An 18,289-nucleotide genomic window follows, 5' to 3' on the forward strand; every position below is an offset into this window, starting at 1 on the left:
ATCTGCCCTGGGTGGCCTCCAGCCTACCTCCAGCCTCCTTGGCTGGAGAGGCTCTCACAGAGCAGAGGGTAAGGCCAGGCCGAGGCTCGCATCCACAGTCAGGGCTTCTTGGGGGTGACTGTCCTTGTCTCCATATCTCGCCGGATTTCCTGCGGGAACGCGCCGAGGTTCTTCTGGACACAGGGGAGGCAGAATCTCTTGGAGTAGAATAAGCTGCATTCCTGAGAGGAGAAGGAAGGGCTGGCCATGGGCGACGTGGTGCTCGCTCCCAGCGCCAGCCCTTCACCACACAGGACTGGTGGCCAGACCAGTGGAGTAAGAAGGGCCCAGGGGCTGCCCAAGTCCCTAGGAAGTGGCCAGTGACCAGCTGGGAAGGAGCCGAGGCTCTGGCCTGACCCCGCTCACCATGAGACAATGCCAAGCGCAGGCCTGGGCTGCCCCTAAACTTGGAAACCCTGAGTCCTCCCACTCCTGGGTATCACCATGGGACAGGAGGGACAGCCCAACAGACCAAAGAAGCCACGGACAAGTGGCAGCTTGAGCAGCAGGCTGCAACTGTTCATCTGTGCCCATTCTCTTCTCCAACAGTGAGGTATCCAGCCTCCTTTGCAGCTGTGAACTGCCATGGGATTAAGTCTGGCCAGGGATCACTGCAATTGGGTATGCTGCCTCGTGGCCATATGCTTCAGAGGGACAGGGATTTGCATCACGGTCCTTCCTGGCTGGCTGGGATGCAGGTATGTTGGTGGGCCTGCATGGATTTTGGTGTGTTGGGAATGGTAACAATGTCCTCTCAGCCAGAGCTCTGACACAAGGAGCAAAAGCAGTTATGGCCTCTCAGAGAAGAAAATAGTGTGTCTCATGCAAGCACTGCATTGCAGGGGTCTCTTGTCTGGGAGCTCAGAGCACACGTCAGCCAATACGAGGCTGTCCCTCCTACAGTTCCTAGAAGCAAGCCTTGACACGGAGACTCCCCAGACAGCCTGATGTTTAATCAGAGAGGGGATGTCTGTGGTTCGTGTGTCCAGCACCCTCCGCCTAGACACTGCAGCCCAAACCCAACATGCACCCCCCATGCTGTCCCAACTTTCCAGCTGCTTCCCTGGGTAGCTCAAGCTTCGTCCTTCACCTTCCCTCCACCTCTGCCCGCCCCAGCTCGCCAGCCTGACCCCAGAAGGAACCAGCGGATGTCCTGTGTGCCCTGTGCCCTGAGGCAGATGCGGACTCCAGGTCGATCCAGTCCTCCTCCTCACCACAGGCAGGGGCTCTACCCGAACCCCGCCTGGGCCTGCCGGCTGCCTCCCGTCAGCCTCACAAAGGTGGCCCTTGCTAGTCTGGCAACAGGCCACCACGTCACCTGCCCCTCCCAGGGACAGGCAGCCCACTGCACTGTCCTGTGTACCCACCGGGCTCACACAGACCAGCCTGCTACACACGCTGCACCGTGCCCCAAGCACCAGGAACCGGCCCTTGTCCGAGGTGAACGGGTCCTTCATGACATAGCTCTCCTCCAGGAGGCTGCGGGAAGGAAGGCAGAGGTAGACACCCACCGCTGTAACAGCAGGACATCCCTGGGGCCTGCACATCCCCTGGGGCTGAGCATGGGAGGGACAAGCCCACCTGAGCTGCAGGGTGGTGACAGAAAGGCCAGCCCTAGGGTCAAGGTGAGACTTGAGCTGAGTCCTGGCTTGGGCTCAGTATCAGCAGGGGAAGAAGCTGGCCTTGGAGCCACAGACCCACTGCTTCCCAGGGCAGCTACCAGAGGCCCCGCCCCCACCTGCAGGGTGACAGTGACAGGAGACAGGGTCAGCAGAGGAACTGGAGTCTCCTGCTGCAGCGTCCCCCGCTTTCGTATCCCCCACTGTCAATCATGTCACCAGCACCAGACAGCTTCCTCACATGTGGATTTGGATGAAGACCAAGCTGGGTATGGGACATACACCAAGCCATCTCCACGCCGCCTGCTCTGGGCAGATCACTGGACAGCTGGTCCTCAGGCCTCACTCCCACCCATGCTCGAGACATCCTGCCAACATCCCTGCAGGGAGGGCAGCACGGCCCAGGCCTACACGAGGCTACCACGAGCCTCTGCTGCCCACTCCCTAGGCAGTGGCAGCCTGGGACAGGCCTCTTCTACCCTAGAGGTACCAACTCTGGGCTGCACCTACAGAGAGGCGCTGGGGTCCTGAAGAGCCAGATCACCCTTGAGCCCTACCCGGGGTCTCCTCGGGCCATAGCACAGCCCGGGTGGGGACAGGACTCAGGCTGGGCCTGCCAAATGGCCTTGAGCAGGGCTTTCCCGGAGCATGTACTCACAGGACAGACTGGGTGTCAGGGGGCTTTTGCCCCACGTAGCTGTAGGGAGCCGTCAAGGCACAAAGCTGGCACTCAAACATACCCAGCGGATGGCACTCTGCCTCAGACGCCATCTGCAAAGAAACAGGGTGCCTTACCATCAGAATTAAGAACCCCTGCCCCCCTACCATGGCAAAGCCTCTCTGCCTGCTGCTTGCTTCTCACCCCCAAAATGCAAGACTCCTTGCTGGAGGTGTGGATTAAACACGAAAGCGCCTCTCTAGCACAGGCAAGGCCCTCAGTTCAATCCCCATACCATCAATATAGACGACAGCAAGTGAGAAACCCATCCAGAGGCTCAAGAGTCTCACAGGTTGGGTTTTAAAAGCCTGAAGTCATACAACATGCTAGTAAATGCAAAGTCATTCAAGTAGAAATTGGTAACAGGAAAATACCTTTAGACATCTGGAAATGAAATTCAACTAAATTTAGAAATCTGGAAACCCTTTAGACAGCTGGAAATTAAGTACTATGCCACTAAACTTCAATCCAAAGTAGAAATTTTGCATGAGAGTTTAGAAAAGTATCTTGAACCAAATGGAAAAACTACAATACATAAGCCAAAATGTGTAGCTTAAGTGAGCTTAGAGAAAAATTCATATCTTTAAATGCTTAGGGAATTAGAAAAGAATGTTCAAGAACCAATCATGTAAATGAAACTAGAAAAAATATTAAATGTACATAGTAAAAAAAAAAAAAAAAAAAGAAACCAGAAACCTGGAAAGTAGACAAAAATAGTATCAATAAAAGTAGCCATGCTAGATGGAGCATGGTGGCACTTATCTGTAATCTGAGCTACTTGGGAGGACCAGGAGAAGCTACAGTTTTAGGCCAGCCCAGATAAATTTAGCAACTGTTTATCTCAAACACAAAAAGTAAAATCAAAGGACTGAAACATAGCTCAAGGGGTAGACTACTTACTTAGCAAGTGGGAAGGCCTGGGTTAAATTTGTAAATATACACATACAAATCCAGGAATGCTTATCCCAAAGTTCCATGATGCAGAGGTCAATAATGCACACACAAAAAAAGGAAAGATGCTAGGTGTGGTGGCTCAAGCCTGGAGTCCTAGTCACTCAGGAGGCAGAGATCAAAAGATCAAAGTTCAGCCTGGGCAAAAGACCCCAACTGAAACGATGACCAGACCAGGTGGCATATGCTTGCCACCTCAGCTGGGCACCGAGACACATCCCTGCCATCCCGGTGATACAGGGAGAGCATAAGGAGGGGCATCACAGCCCAAGCCAGTCTCAGTGTGAAGTGAGACTTCAAAAAATAACCAACACAGGGCCAGGACTGTGGCCTAGTGGTAGAGTGCTAGCCTAGCATACACAAAGCCCTGGGTTCAATTCCCCAGCACCACATACACAGAAAAGGCCAGAAGTGGCGCTGTGACTCAAGCTGCAGTGTGCTAGTCTTGAGCAAAAATTGTCCAAGGACAGTGCCCTGGCTCTGAGTTCAAGCCCCAGGACTGGCAAAAAAAAAAAAAAAAAAAAAAACACACACAATAATAACTAACATAAAAAGGGACTAGTGGCATGGCTCAAGTGATAGCACACCAGTCTGGCATGTACAAGGTCCTAGCTTCATTCCCCAGTACTGCCAAAAAGACACAAATGACTGGTACAAAAACATGAGGTGTATCAGTGTACAAGAAGTAATGCACCTACGACCTGACGAATGTAACTGTAACCCCTCATTATCCAGACCATTTAAAAAAAGACACAAATGACAACTCACAAGAACTAAAGAAGAAGCATCACTTAGAGGTACTAAATGGATAAAGGAATATTGTGAACTTAACCAAATAAGTGAAACAGATCTGGTTTTTTGAAGTTTTTGATTAAATGGGGAAAGGGGGGGAATGGCCAACACCAATGGCCTATGCCTATGATCCTAACTACTCAGGAGGCTGAGATCTAGAGGACACGCTGAGATCAGGGGCCTTTATGAAGCCAGTATTCTATAATACCCAACTGCCAATAATATCCCAAAACCATTGACCAAAGCCATTATAGGAAAACTACAGGGTGGGGGGAGGGTAATGGGACCAAGACATGTGGAAGGGTATCAATGTATGTGAATTAATGCACCTTCTATCTGGCAAACATCATGTTACCCTTTTATTAAATACAATAAAAAAAAAGAAAAAAAAAAGAAAACTACAGGCCCAAGCCCTCAGACACGATACCCAAATCTTAAGCTAATACAAGTCGAATTTAGTAACAAGTAAGAGGCCTAATGCTTTGTGACTGGCTAGACAGCCTCAAGAATGCAAAGATGGTCTAACAAGGGCTGGGAGTTTGGCCTAGTGGTAGAATGCTTGCCTAGCATGCACCAAGACCCGGGTTCAATTCCTCGGTACCACATACATAGAAAAAAGCCGGGAGTGGTGCTGAGGCTCAAGTGGTAGAACTCTAGCCTTGAGAAAGTCTAAGGACAGTGCTCAGGCCCTGAGCCCAAGCCCAGGACCGGCAAAAAAAAAAAAAAAAAAAAAAAAAGATGGTCTAACATTCAAGAGCCACTGGCTAAATTTAAGACAGTTAACATAATTAAAAAAAAAAAAGCAACCATGTAGTCAGTTCTATAGCTATAGGAAGGGCATGGCAGAATTCAAAAGAATTTTGCCAAATTCAAGGATGCAGGTGGTGCTGGGAAGGTGAGGCCAACTTTCCCAGCTCAAACCTTAGCAGCTTCCCAGATGACTAGAAATGAACTCTTCCTTGGTGTGCAAGGCCCACTGGGTCTGGGAACCACCTTTACCCACAGGATGCTAAATTGAAAGTGGTTCCAGGGGCTCACTGCTCATCCAGCAGACTCCTCGTGGGCATTTTACCTCTTGGCATCTCCTGCTGATGCACAGTCCTCAGATCTCAGCCTCCTGAGTAGCTAGGACTACAGGCAAGAGCCACCAGAGCCTGGCTTCAATTATTCAGTTTGTGGTTTGATATAGTGTTCATTATTATTTGGAAAGTTTAACTATTCCTTCTTCCCCTTCTTTTCTTCCTTCCTGCTGAAATTCCATTTGCAAATATGTCACAGCACCATCTCATTTTATCCCATAGTTCTAGGACTCTCTGTTCTGATATTTTCACTCATTTCTTGTGGTTCAGTTTAATTTCTACAGAGCTGTCTTCCAGCTCACTGATTTTCCCCTTAGCTATGTCAGCCATGCCCTCTGACCACATTGTTTCTCACTAGAACCCCCATCTGCATCTTGATTTCTGTTCTGACGGTTACAATAAGACAGTAGGTTTTGCTTTTTTGCGTGTCTTGACTGAACACTGGACTTCTTTGCAAGGTGACAGAGGTGAGCCGGCACTAGCACAGGCCTGGATGGCCATATTGAAACAGCAGTGGTGAACCAGGGACCTAACCTATGTCACCGCCAGGGCAGCCCTGGTTTCACGGTTCTCTAGCAGTACCTATATCTAGGAGTGATGTTTGTCCAGAGATTCTCTCAACATCTGCTCCACCCTGAGCTTTGGATCTAGGTACAGCTGCTTGTCGCACTATGAGGGCCAGCATCAATCAGGCTCAGGCCCCAGGGCCCTGCATGTCAGGCCTTGTCAGGAATCTAGAGCCTTTCTTAGCACCCAAGAAGATTCTAGTCTCCAGGCAGGTTCCTACCTGCTACCCCAGGGTGGCCTTTCCTCCACCCTGCAGGCTTTCCCTTTGTCCAAGGGGCATTTCCACGAGGTCTCCAGTCCCACTGGGAAGAAGGATCCAGACAGATCCCACCAGAGCAGCTTCCTCCTCTGGGTTTGCATCAACAGGAAAACTTTCTCCCTCTGGTTCTGCCCTCTGTCCTTTCCACAGAGGACACCCAAGGCAGGCTACTCAAGAGTCCAGGATATGTGTAACCCCACCCTTCTTCCTGGGGCCCACACCCTCCCCTTAGTCCACCTGGGGTCCGTTAAAATTCTCGCCTGTACCTCATCTACGCGGGGTAAACGCTCCCCAGACTTCTGGCTGTGTCTCCAAGGCCCCGTCTTCCCTACGACCTCGGGCCAAGCTGGTGCCCCTCTCCGCTGCCTGCCCATCCAACAACCCCTCAGTGAGGTCTCAGCCCGGCCCTTCTCTGCACCTCACGCAATGAGAGCGCAAGCTCTTCACGACATGGTGTGTGTGTCTTGACCTCGGCCTACGCTCTGTCCCGAGCTCCACCACTTCGGGCTTCCGGGCGGCTGCTGGGTGTTTCACGCCGGGCTGGCTCCGAGCCCGCGATCCCCGGATCTCAGCCTCCTGAGCACGGAGGCTCGGACGCCGGCCGAACGACGGTGAGAGCGAAGGCGCCGCTCCGGACGCGGGCGACCCCCGCGCTGCTCCCCCGCTGAGCGTCTCCGAGGCCCCGGATGTGAGCGCGGGGTCGGTGGGCCCCGTCGGCCCCGCCCCGCTCGCGGTCGACACCGATGGGCAAAGGTTGCGAGACGGCCGCCCGCGGGCACAGCCACCCTGCGGCCCGCCCCCGAGGCGCGGCGCCAGCTCTCCACGCGTCACCGCCCGCCACGGCCGCCGCCACTCACCGCCGCCAGCGGGAACGCAGGCCCGGATCGCTCGGCGCCTGCGCGGCCACGCCCCCTGCCGATCGAAGGGCGGGCCTTCGCGACCACTTCCGGTTCCGCCGCGCGTTCCCCGCGGGCTGCCTGGATGCCGGCCGCGGCTCCGGGAGTCGCCTGTCGTGGCGGGGGGATGTCGCCGCCGGGCTCTTCCCAGCGAACGCTCACAGGTCGGGTTGCACCCACTTTTTCCCAGGCCGGCCTCAACTATATCGCCACCCCCACTGTAGCTAGAGTGACGGGTCTGGAAAAGCATAATTAAATACATATTTAGGGGGGACCGTGTAAGCCATTTGTATTTATACTTGAACAAGGTCGCACTTGAGGGCCAACGAACGAGGCACAGGCCTGTTAGCCGGCTTGGCCCCTTGTCGGTTTTTCTCGCTGATCACATAGTGGGTCTGTCCCTTCACCCATCAGCCAATCAGTTCAGGAGCAGCTCGCTAAACCGACCAATGACCAGTCTCGACCCTCCTCCCGTTTTGTGTCGCGCCAATCATTTAGTAGAATGGAAGTGCCAGTGCTCACTGGGACCGGCCCCCTACCAAAGAATGTATTAAAGGTGCTGTAGTTTTGTGCACGGGGCCTCTGGTCTGCACTCGACTACCAGTGCGCAGAGACCCGTGCTCGAGCTCGTCAATAAACGACTCATTGCAGTTTGCATTGATCTTCGGTCTCTGGCGATCCTTCCGGGGGGCTTCAAGTTTCTAGGCATTATAGTCTGAGCCACTGGCTCTGCATGTGGGGGGCCGCAGTGTCATCCCAGCTACTCCATGGCTGGAGGCCAGCCCGGGCCAAATGGTCACAAGAACTTGACCTCAAGTAACCCAGGTGTGGGGTTGCATATCTGTACATTTGTACCCCCGTGGTTAGAAAAACCATAGTACAAGGCAAGCCCATGCGAAAAATCCAGACTCCAGTGCCGCCAAAAAGAGAAATTTTAAAAAAAGTGGAGATCTGTAGTTGTGCCCTTTACCCCAGGGATGTTAGGAATGAGATGAGAAAATTTGTCTAAATGTGATGAGAATAGTTATGTGGTCTTAAAGACTGAGCAAATATTGTACTTTGCATATTTGAGGTTAAGAATGAGAATGAAATCAGGGCATTGGAAGGAATTGAATAAAATCAAATCTAAATTACCACTTATACTAGCAAAAGAGGGTGTGCTTTCTGCTACTGAGCAAATGTCTAGATAATCAACCTAAAAATTGAAAAGGTTGGTCTTGGCTCACCATTTTAGACAATCCAGGTCATAATTAGTTGGTCTTATTGCTTTTGGCAAGATAGAACATCTTGGGGGGGGTGGCAGAGCAGAACCACCACCCCGCAGCAAGGAGCAGAGGGAAGAGAAAGGGACTGGAGCCATTGTCCTCTAATGGCATGCCCCACAGGTTCCACCACCACCTCCCAAGAACACCACCCTCAGGAAAGTGCCTTCAACACATGGCCTCTATGGAACATTTAAGATCCAAACTACCAAGAGTCCTGAAAAAGAGCTATTCTTTCTCATTCCCTGCAAAGTGCTGCATCCCCATTGTCCATGTCTGGAAATGGCTTTAAGGTCTGAAAACCCTATATATTGTTTTCATTGTTAACCAATGAAATTTCAGAAGCAGACCTTAAAAATACACATCTCACACCTGTAATCCTAGCTACTCCAGGAGGCTGAAATGGAAGAATCATGGTTCAAAGTCAGCTGAAGCAGAAAAACCTGTTCCACTATCTCAAAACAAACAAAACGGAAGGAATAGTTCAAGTGCCAAGTGAGCAAGCAAGCTGAACAAAGTTGTGGCCCTAAGATCAAACCCCAGGATTAACAACAACAAAAAACAGAAGTTTTGAGCCAGGCGCAGTGCTCAAGCCTGTCATCCTAGCTACTCAGGAGGCTGAGATCTGAAGATTGTAATTCAAAGCCAGCCTGGGCACAAAAGTCTGTGAGACTCTTATTTCCAATGAACCACCAGAAAACCAAAAGTGTTGTGGCTCAAGTGATAAGAGAGTGCTAGTCTTGAGCTGAAGAGTTCAGGGACAGCGCCTAGGCCCACAACCACCACCACCACCACCACCACCACTAAAAAGTCTTCACAGTTAACTAGAGTTTGATATATTCATGGACAAGTCCCCTGTCCCTATAACTACCCTCAGCTAGGGAGGATCAAGATCATAGTTCAAGGCCAAACCAGGCAGGAAAGTCCATGAGTCTTTTATCTCAATTAACCAACAGAAAACAGAAGGTGGAGTTGTAGCTCAAAGTGGTAGAGCACTAGCCTTGAGCAAAAAAGCTCGGGAACAGAGTACAGGCCCTAAGTTCAAGCCACATGACTGACAACAACAAAAATCTTCCTTTCCAGTGTCGCCTGGAGAAATGAGAGGATGGTTCTGACAGTGGCTTCCAGCTCCTAGAGCTTACTTACCCCATTCTGGAGGGACAGTGGAACAACAGTGTTTCTAAAGGCCCCTTCAGGGGTTGCTACCGGATCCTACACAGCCTTCCCAAGAATCCCGCTTTCTCTCTTGTCTTGATGACTGTGTGATCTGCTAATGACACAATTGGCATCTGTTCTTCTCAACTGTACAAAGGACTTGTCATTACTCCCAGGATCAGAAGAAAACCCCTGAGATTAGCCTGGGATCGCAGAGTTCCATTTTTATCAAGAAGTTGAAAGTGTGTGTCACCACCTCCGGTGCCTGCTCTGGCCGCCCTGCTCCCTCGTGATTCTAGCGATGAGAGCGCCCTTGCCTGCCTGGCCTCTTGAAAAGAGCAGAGACTGTAGTTGATTTCTAAGTTTGGGGAGCAAACCCATAGGTCTCTGCCTCACCAGCCATCTTCACCACATCTAAGGCAGCTGCCTGCAAGCCCCCCCCCCCACACACACTCCCTATCCCCGCCACACACACACACACTAAAGTTCATTTACCCAGACTACAGCTGCCTCCCCAGGATACAAGTTCCATTTGGCTCCATGCTTACTTTTTCTCAATCTGTTTAGAAGTCAGGTGGTTAAGAGAGGCACTTTCTAAACCAACGACCCGTGGCTCATGTCTGTGGTTCTAACAGAAAACCTCCAAAGCCAGCCTGGGCAGAAAAGCCCATGAGATTCTTGTCCCCAACTAACCAGCCGAAGGTGGAGGTATGAATCAAGTGGTAAAGCATCACCCTTGTATATTTTCATGCAAGCCAAGCTAGAGCAAGAGGTCTTAAATTCGAGCTTTGGGGGGTGGGGGGTGAGGATTCTGATGAATATGCACTGCGGGCAGAACAGAGAGCTGAGCAGCTATGTGACTCGCTTCCAGGGGAGTCAGAACATTCAGGTCTGACCTCTGACACTCCATAGCCTGTGCAGCCTTGGGTGAGTCTGCAGCCTTCTTCCATTTTCAGGAAGACTAAGTCTGCCTTGTGTTGTGTGGACGAAGCAATGTGAAGCTTATGTCCTGGTCTTCAGGAGTACAGCACACCGTGGTCAGTCCAGGGCAGCAAGGGGACAGGGTACTGATATGAGTACAGACCAGCCATGACCTTACTTGGTTGCCCCACCCCCCTGCCACTTTTCCTGGCCCTTGGCTTTGAGCACAGGCACCATGTGCGTCTTTACCTCTCAAGCAGAAATCACTGTACACCTCACCAAAGAAATCTTCCTTTAATTGTGATCAAAATTAAAGTGGCATCTACACAAACCTGCTTCTGGGTGAACACAGCACATCAAACCACAGTTTCTTATTCTTCAATCAACAACCAAATGTCTGGGCCCTAGGTGCCTACGATCGAGCATGTGCAATGTATTTCAACATGAACCCTGTACACAGTTTTGTGTATACAAAAGCCACGTCTCTTGGTTGAAAAATGTACCTGGACAGCCCCAGCCTGAGGGGATACATGAGAAACCTCTGATCCCAAGACTTCCATCTCTGAATTCTCAAACTCAGCGCCAAGTTACAGGGCTTGCTAATATTGAGTGTCTACAGCACGACTGCCAGGGGTGTAGAGGAGTAGAGTTAGGGTCCTGCCACCAGCAGCCAGAGGCTGCCCTCACCTGACCAGGGTAGGTCCCTGCCTCAGACCTGGCTCTCCCTGCATCATGCTGCTGCAGACTCCCAGGAAAGCAGTCGTGGGGTTCCCAGTCAGGATTCCCCCCCGCATTCCTCCTCGCCTAGAGGGCCTGGCCAGTAGCGCTCAGGGCAGGATGATTTCCACAGGTGGGGATACACGTGACTGAGCCACAGCAGACATAACCCCTGGATCCCCTCCCCACTCACACTGCATTTGGGGGGCTGTTCTTGTTCATGGCTCTTGAACCTCTCACTAATCAAACAACAAGGTACACCATCTTCTTCCCATTGATGTTTCTGGTCTTCAGCCCCAGGTACCGGCGGCTGTTCTTTTCTGGCTGTCCATACAACATATCATCGAAGAAGTCAGGCTCATCCTTCTCCTTAGATGGAGATGTCAAGAAGCTAAATGTAGTCCGTAGCTTGCCGCACAGGTAAGCTATGGCCTCTACCTCATCGGAGGGCTCCTCATACACTGGCTGCTTCATCTCCTCATAGGCAGACAAGATCACTGCCTGAAATAAGTTGATCAAGATACATATCATCACCAGCATGAAGGACGAGAGGAACAACACCCCAAGAGCCCTGTTGCTGGAAAATTCGGTGTTTTGAAAAGCCGAAACACAATAGGAGAATATGGTTTGCGTGGCATGGACCAGGTTACTGTAGTTCCACTCATGCTGACCAAAGACCAGGTAGCCAAAAGCCATGTACACAAAGAGATACACAGATACCACCAAAGCCATGTGGCAGAGGCCAGGGAGGGCAGCCTGGACGGCCCTCTGAGCCAGGCGCACGTCGTAGAAGAATCTGGAGTACCTGAGTGTCTTCAGAATGGTGAGGAACAGCAAGAAAGCCAAAGTCACCCTGATGATGCGGTCGACTTCAGAAACCGCATGGAAGGGAACAAAGTTTTCAGGATCGGCCAGGTAGGAGCGAATCATGCCAACAGCCAGGAAGTGCTTCCAGAGGAACAGCACGATGAGCACGGCGAAGATGCATTTCAGAGCAAAGTTGAGTAGATTGTACACACTTCTTACATAGGCGGCCCTTTCTTGGGTGATGACGTAGCCTTCATCGACAACGTAGGCTAAAAAGAAAATGAGAATGGCCATGTACAGGTAGATTTCTGCCGACGTCTCTATGTTGAAATCGGCCAGTGAGAAGGAATACACAGAGAGGCTGGAGTTGACCACTCCTAGCTGAGACACCTCAAATACCACGGAAATGCTGCAGAGCAGGCCAGCGTCTGGATTAAAAGTGGTAAGGTCCACCATCACTGCCCACGTCTTCTTGTCCAGCCAATTCTTTTCTTGGAGTTCCTTGAGCCTTAGTGTGGAATTAAACTGCTGCTTTTCTGGAAAGAAATAGAACACATATCCTCCAGATTCATAGGTGTTGAACACCCCATAGGAATAATAGGCCCATTTCTTCCCTGGAGGCTTGTAAGTAAATCCATTGGTGTTCTTATCGGTGGGCGGGCTCCCGTCGCCTTTCCAATGGCTAGAATAGCTTTTCGTGTCTTCCGGGTCGATGCCATACTCAGGATGACAGTGGATTTTCTCGGCAATGCCATTTTGTATCAAGATTTGGGCAGGTGGGCACCTTTTGTAGTTGGGTTTTGCTCTCACTTGGCGCATGAGTGGCAGGCCGAGGATTTTCGAGGAGCTGTCGAGCAGGAAGGCGGGCTTCTGCTCGTTGTGTAACAAAGGCAAGAGCACGCTGCTGAGCCATCTGTAGATGTCGCCCAGCTTGGTCACGCCTGTCAGGCCCGCAGAGAAGTGGGTGCGGATGAACTGGTTGTAATAGTAGCTATCCGTGTGGTGCAGCAAGAGGATGAGGAGCAAAAGCAGAGCCAGGAAGATGAAATGAGTGAGGACATAGCTGAGAAACAGGAGAGCTCTCCTCCTGATCCTCTTCTTCCGCTGGAAGATTCGGATCTCGTCCTCTGTGAGGGGCTGGTACATGCGGGAGTTCCGGAGGTTCACGATGCGCCGATGTAGCTGCTCCATCTCTTCTGAACTCAGCTTCACGTGGTGCATCTGGATCTCCGTATAAAGGTACTTGCTCGACCACGAAAGGTTCTTGCAATACTTGAGCCGGTTGGTCCTGAAGCCTGTCATCAAGAGAATCTTCACGGGCTGCACCAGAAAAACTGACTGACAGAACGAACAGACGGATGCAAAGAGCCATTCCACTGATTTGTTATACCCATAGGTCAGGCCATAGAAGACGATGAAGAATGAGGATACGCTAGACGTGAGGAAGACCAGGGACCAGGCGATGTAGACACACCACCCCGGCAGGGCGATCCGAGGCTTCTTCTGAAACTTCATATTCTCCGGGAGGGAGGGCTTTCTTGAAATCACGCCTTTATCGTATTCTTCAAAACTGTTGCTGTCGTCCAATGAGTCCTGGGCCTTTGCTTTTCTCCTCCAGGACTTTGTCTTCAAGTCCTCCTTGAGAGAACCCTTTGACGACCCAGAACGTCTCCTCCAGGACTCGTCTTGTGTCTTGGTGGTTTCGTGGTCATGCCACTTGTCCAAATGTTCCCTCCAGTGTTCCCCCTCCTGCATTGGGAGGGAAGGTTGCTCCTGCGGGGCCACCTCCTCCAGGCTCACTTGAGGAGTCCTCTGGGAGTACGTGAAGAAAAACGTGATCAACAACTGCACAGGGATGGTAATTAAGACGCTCTCGATCCCTATCATCATGGATCTGACAAACCGCCCCTCCGGCATGTCAGTTTGTTCTTGTTTGTTCAGATTAAAGAACATAATGTTACAGAGAAGAGAGCTCAGCAACATGGCCAAGCAACAGGACAGTCTTTGGAGCCTGTTGAACGGTTTGGCGACAATGCCCGAAAACACCGAGAACCACATGTGGTTTCTCCCAAGCTTCCTGTTCACGTCGATCAGGAAGAAGTCCAGCCGACTCAGGGGCTCGTCTGGCTGGACCACGTGGAATGTTTGGTCCAGCGTGGTGTCCACAGAGAGCCACACCCGGCACATGAAGAGCCAAATGTGCCGGCTGAACACATTCTCCACTTTGATCCGACTCAGGTACCAGCTGGGTGCTCTGCCCTCGTTATTGTGCCACACGCGGATAGAGTGGATGTCGCCCAGGTCACTCTTAGTGGTGAGGAGGAAAGTGTTGATGCTCCCTGCATACAGAGTTCTAAAATATGGGTGGCTCAAACAATGTACATCGCTGGTACTCTCCGTGCCCCTAAGTTGGACAAAGACGTCCGCTCTGGTCCCAGATCCGCAACGACTTCCTGTAAAGATGGTGACCAGGTAGCAGATATTATCATAAGGGTCATTATCAGGCAGGATGATCACGTGGTCCCTGAGAAACTGGTCCATCGCGTCCCTGTGCAAGGCCCAGAAAGCGAGAACTATGTAGACCAGCATAACGAAGAGTACCACCAAGAGGGTCACGGGGTTTTGGTTAATGTTCCTGATGACCATTAACTGCAGATCCACGGGGTTCGGGGCCACAATGACGCTGGCGGTCACATAGTGGGTGTGCACGTGATGGTAGACCTGCTGGATGGTGCCCAGCTGCCGCTTGCTCCTCGACAATCTCCTGCAGACACAGTGCACCATGTCCCACGTGGTCTTCTCCCCAGTCACGCAGGCCCCCTCTTTCCACTCCTGGATGCCGTACATGTTCAGACAGTGGACGGTGAAGATGGACACTCTCACGAGCTTGTCGTTGGGTTCCAGGACAAAGTGAGGAGCCTTCAGTACCAGAGATATGGTGAAATTGGGTGAGTGGTTGTGCTGAGCTAGAACTTGCAACAGAGATGCCGGCAGACAAACTACCCGGGCCTCCTTCACAGCGCAGGTTGGGTCAAACAGGTCGTTGTGCTTGACAACTGATGGCATGTCAGGAGGCACGAGGAAAGTAGCCACCAGCTGGGCAGGGGTGAGCTGACTGCCCGCATACACCAGCACCTGGAACAGGAGCGTCACCTGGGTCACGATGTGAATCAGCACCTCCCTCATCTCCCTGCTGTCCAGACTGAAGCTGAAGGCCCCTGTGGTCATCTTTGTGGGCTCGTAGACCGTATTGCTGGGTCCCATGGTGACATTGAAGGTGGCGGAATTCAGGTCTTTTCTGAGGAGGAACACTTCCGCCACATCGGGCGTGATCTCCAGCTTACTGCCATTCCTCGTGTTTCCAGTCATTCGGAACCCAGCCACCTCTGTGGAAATATTTCCTGGGTAACTTAACCAAGAAAAGGGATCTTGTGCAAACTCAAAAAACATCATGGAGATGGGAGCCTTGGGGGACAGACTGGGAAGCCGGCTCACATTCAGAGTTGTGTGGAGACAGTGCGGGCAGTGTTTCTCGTTTTGGAATGCGTGGGACACATCCTGCTTTTCCACCTTCCCCAGATACAGGTTAAAGTTGGGGGTCTTCAGCACAGTGGTCTCCCCCCCTGGCACCTTAGTAGTCAGTATGGTGTCAGATAGCGATTCCAGTACTGAAAAAGGCTCTTCGGTCACTTCAAACTGGTTCATTTGTTGAAGGATATTCGACACACTTGTCACCACCCCGGAGCTCAGCATTTCTATCTGCTCCGAGTGAACGTGCTTGGCCTTTTGTTGATATTCTTGCAGGGCTTGGCTTGCCTGCCCGACCCTCTCCAGGGCCCGGTCCCGAGCCACTCCAGTGAATTCAGAAGCTCGCTGGGTTAACTTGGTGAAAATCACCACCACCTGGTTGATTTCGTCCAACTTGTTCAAGGGCAGCTCAAAAGACTGATTGATGAGGTGTGTCCGGAGGTCCGCTTTGCTTTCTTGCAGAGATGGCTCCTTTCTCATGTGATCCAAAACCGAAGCTGCTGCATAGATGAGGTAGCCCGCAGGTAACCAGTTCTGCTCTCCCAGTAAAGAAGACAGCAAGGAAGCGGGCCCCTTGGTGAGCGTGAGCAACTGCTGCAACACAGTCTTTGGGGAGGATTTGTCAGAGGGAGCTCGGACAGTGGCATACAAAGTCACCTGAGAAAAAGTGTGGCGACTGTCATATACTCGAGCGTATATCTTTATGGTGAAATTGTTGGACTGCATGCCTACGGGGAGAAAGGAAGGGGGGGTGGCGGGCTCTGTTCCCAAGTACAGAATGGCCCCCAGGGTGTTCTCTCTTACTGAACTGATTTCACCACCTCCATCCAAGTCAGAAACTACGATTTTATAGGTAAGAGGGGTGTATTTTGTCTTAATGTTACTGCACTCGACCACGAATTTGGTAAGCATCGCCAGCCCTTTAGTTGGGTTGACTTTGCATTCCCCCAATTGAGGACCCTGGTGGATCACGAAAGAATACTTTAAATCCAGGTTTACACCACTCCAACTGGCTAGATGGAGAGAAACCCAAAATGTAGCTTCCAGAAAATTCCCAAAGGCAAATGTTTTTATAGACAAGTAAGTATTATTCCTCCCGGTCACAGTTTGCCCCGTCCAGTCAAATGGTATCTCATCGCCTGATGAGGACAGAATTGACCACTTATAGGCATCCAGGTCCCAACAAACCGTGCAATTTACAAACAGAGAAAATCTGTCCGGGAGGGCTAATGTGTTGTCACAGTTCTCCAGGCAGGAAATGTGGGCTATGGGGGTAGGGCCTTGCAGCACGTGGATTATTTTATCCGAAAATGCTGTTCTGTCATCCTTCCTTATTACCATTCTGAAGTAATACACGTTGTTCCCTTTCAGTGTTTCTGGAGAGAGGGTGAGCACGGGCCCAGAGGCCCAGGGCCACTGCAGACTGGCCTGCTGGGGGTGACAGATGCCCTTTCCTGTCACTGCTATTTGGCCCCCAGCATAGTTTCCTAGGTGGGTGGTACAATACCAGGAGAAATGGAGTCCCTCCAAGGGTGTGGTGGCCTCGGGGTCGAAGGACTTGCTCCCGTTCAGAACCACCTCATCTGAGAAATTAACTATTAGCTTGGAATCTCCCAGAAGAACGGCTTTCAGGTCTCTCCGAATGAGCCAGACGTAGATGGTGTCTGAGCAGGCCAGCGGGGTCATGTTGTGCTCCTTCCCCGTGAGGACCACCACCGTGAGGTTGAACACGTACACGCCCCACGGGAGAGAGGCTCCCGGGATGTGCACGGAGCTGGTGGCCTGCTCCAGGTACCGGATGTGCAGCGACTGCTCCCAGTCGGGCGCGTCATTTACGGAGGGCACGGGGACGACCTGCCAGAACTGCTTGGTGCTGTAGTAATCCAGGCAGCGGACCTGCACGGAGGCGTTGAGGCGGACGGGCTCCAGCCGGCTCTGGAGCACCGGCGTGCGCGCCGCGTCCCTGTGGATCGTCACCGTCATGTTGCAGGGGTATTTCTGGCAGAACACCGGGGCCGCCAGGGCACTGCGGCCCGACGCGTTGGCAGCTTTCAAAGTCACTCGCGCCCGGGCACCCGGAGGACACGGCGCTTCGGCGGGCGGACAGGGCGCGCTGCGCGGGGCTCGGGGGCGCGGGCTGGGTGGGACCGCGCGCACCCCGGGCGCGTCACCGCGGTGGTCGTCGTCGTCGTCGTCGTGCCGGGGGTGGCCACACTCGGGGCGGGGCGGTGGGCACAGCCGGAGCCCCCGGGGGCGCCCGGGGGCGCCCGAAGGCCTGGCCAGCGCCCTTCCGAGCCCGGGCCGCGGCGGCGGCGGCGGCGGGAGGCCGGCCAGGCCCAGGCCCAGGCCCAGGAGCAGCAGCGCGGGCCCAGGCCGCATGGCGGGGCCGGGAAGTCTGGAAGGCGGCGGGGTAGGACGGGCCTAACGGCTGGGGGCGCGCGGGGACCGCAGCCACGAGGCCAGTGGGGACCCCTGCGCGGGCGGGCGGCAGGAAGAGACATGGGGCAGCGATCCTGGGAGAGTCCCGGGACGGCAGGGATCTGCAGAACCACGAGAGCTGGGACCGGGGAAGTTACGGGTTCTCAGGGACTCAGGGTCTGACCAAGAAGGACCTCAGGGGCCGGGAGCGTGGCCTAGTGGTAGAGTGCTTGCCCAGCATGCACGGAGACCTGGGTTCGGTTCCTCGGTAACCACGTACATAGGAAAAAGCCAGAAGTGGTGCTGTGCCTCAAGTGGTAGAGTGCTAGCCCTGAGCTCAAGCCCAGGACTGGCAAAAAAAAAAAAAAAAAAAAGACTGTACTTGTAGGCTGAGATCTGAGGCTCGAGGCCAGTCAAGGCTGAAAAGACTCAAAAGTCCAGGCCGAGGTCAAGCGCTAGTCCCGGCGCAGGCCCGCGAGGACACCGCGCGACAACTGGGAGGGGCATGGCGATCCACCCCTCAGCTCTCTTCTAAAGTGCGCGTGTTCCAGTATACAGACA

At 52.7% G+C, this 18,289-nt stretch overlaps 2 protein-coding genes across 2 annotated transcripts; both read right to left on the minus strand.

Moving 5' to 3' along the window:
• On the minus strand, positions 1-2,456 carry Cdpf1 (cysteine rich DPF motif domain containing 1). The gene is made up of 3 exons (XM_090328891.1): positions 2,317-2,456; positions 1,407-1,518; positions 1-221 (listed from the first exon to the last, which is right to left on the minus strand). Exons 1-3 carry the CDS (start codon positions 2,454-2,456, stop codon positions 99-101), a joined length of 375 nt encoding a protein of 124 aa, XP_090185017.1. The 3' UTR covers positions 1-98.
• Positions 2,457-10,536: 8,080 nt separating this feature from the next.
• On the minus strand, positions 10,537-17,689 carry Pkdrej (polycystin family receptor for egg jelly). Its single transcript, XM_090354166.1, has one exon. The coding sequence runs from the start codon at positions 17,687-17,689 to the stop codon at positions 11,219-11,221; it is 6,471 nt and encodes a 2,156-aa protein (XP_090210292.1). The 3' UTR covers positions 10,537-11,218.
• Between the last annotated feature and the right edge of the window lie 600 nt (positions 17,690-18,289).

This window comes from Megascapheus bottae, chromosome 2 (assembly GCF_031878675.1).
Source record: "Megascapheus bottae isolate mThoBot1 chromosome 2, mThoBot2.hap1, whole genome shotgun sequence".
Lineage (NCBI taxonomy): Eukaryota > Metazoa > Chordata > Mammalia > Rodentia > Geomyidae > Megascapheus > Megascapheus bottae.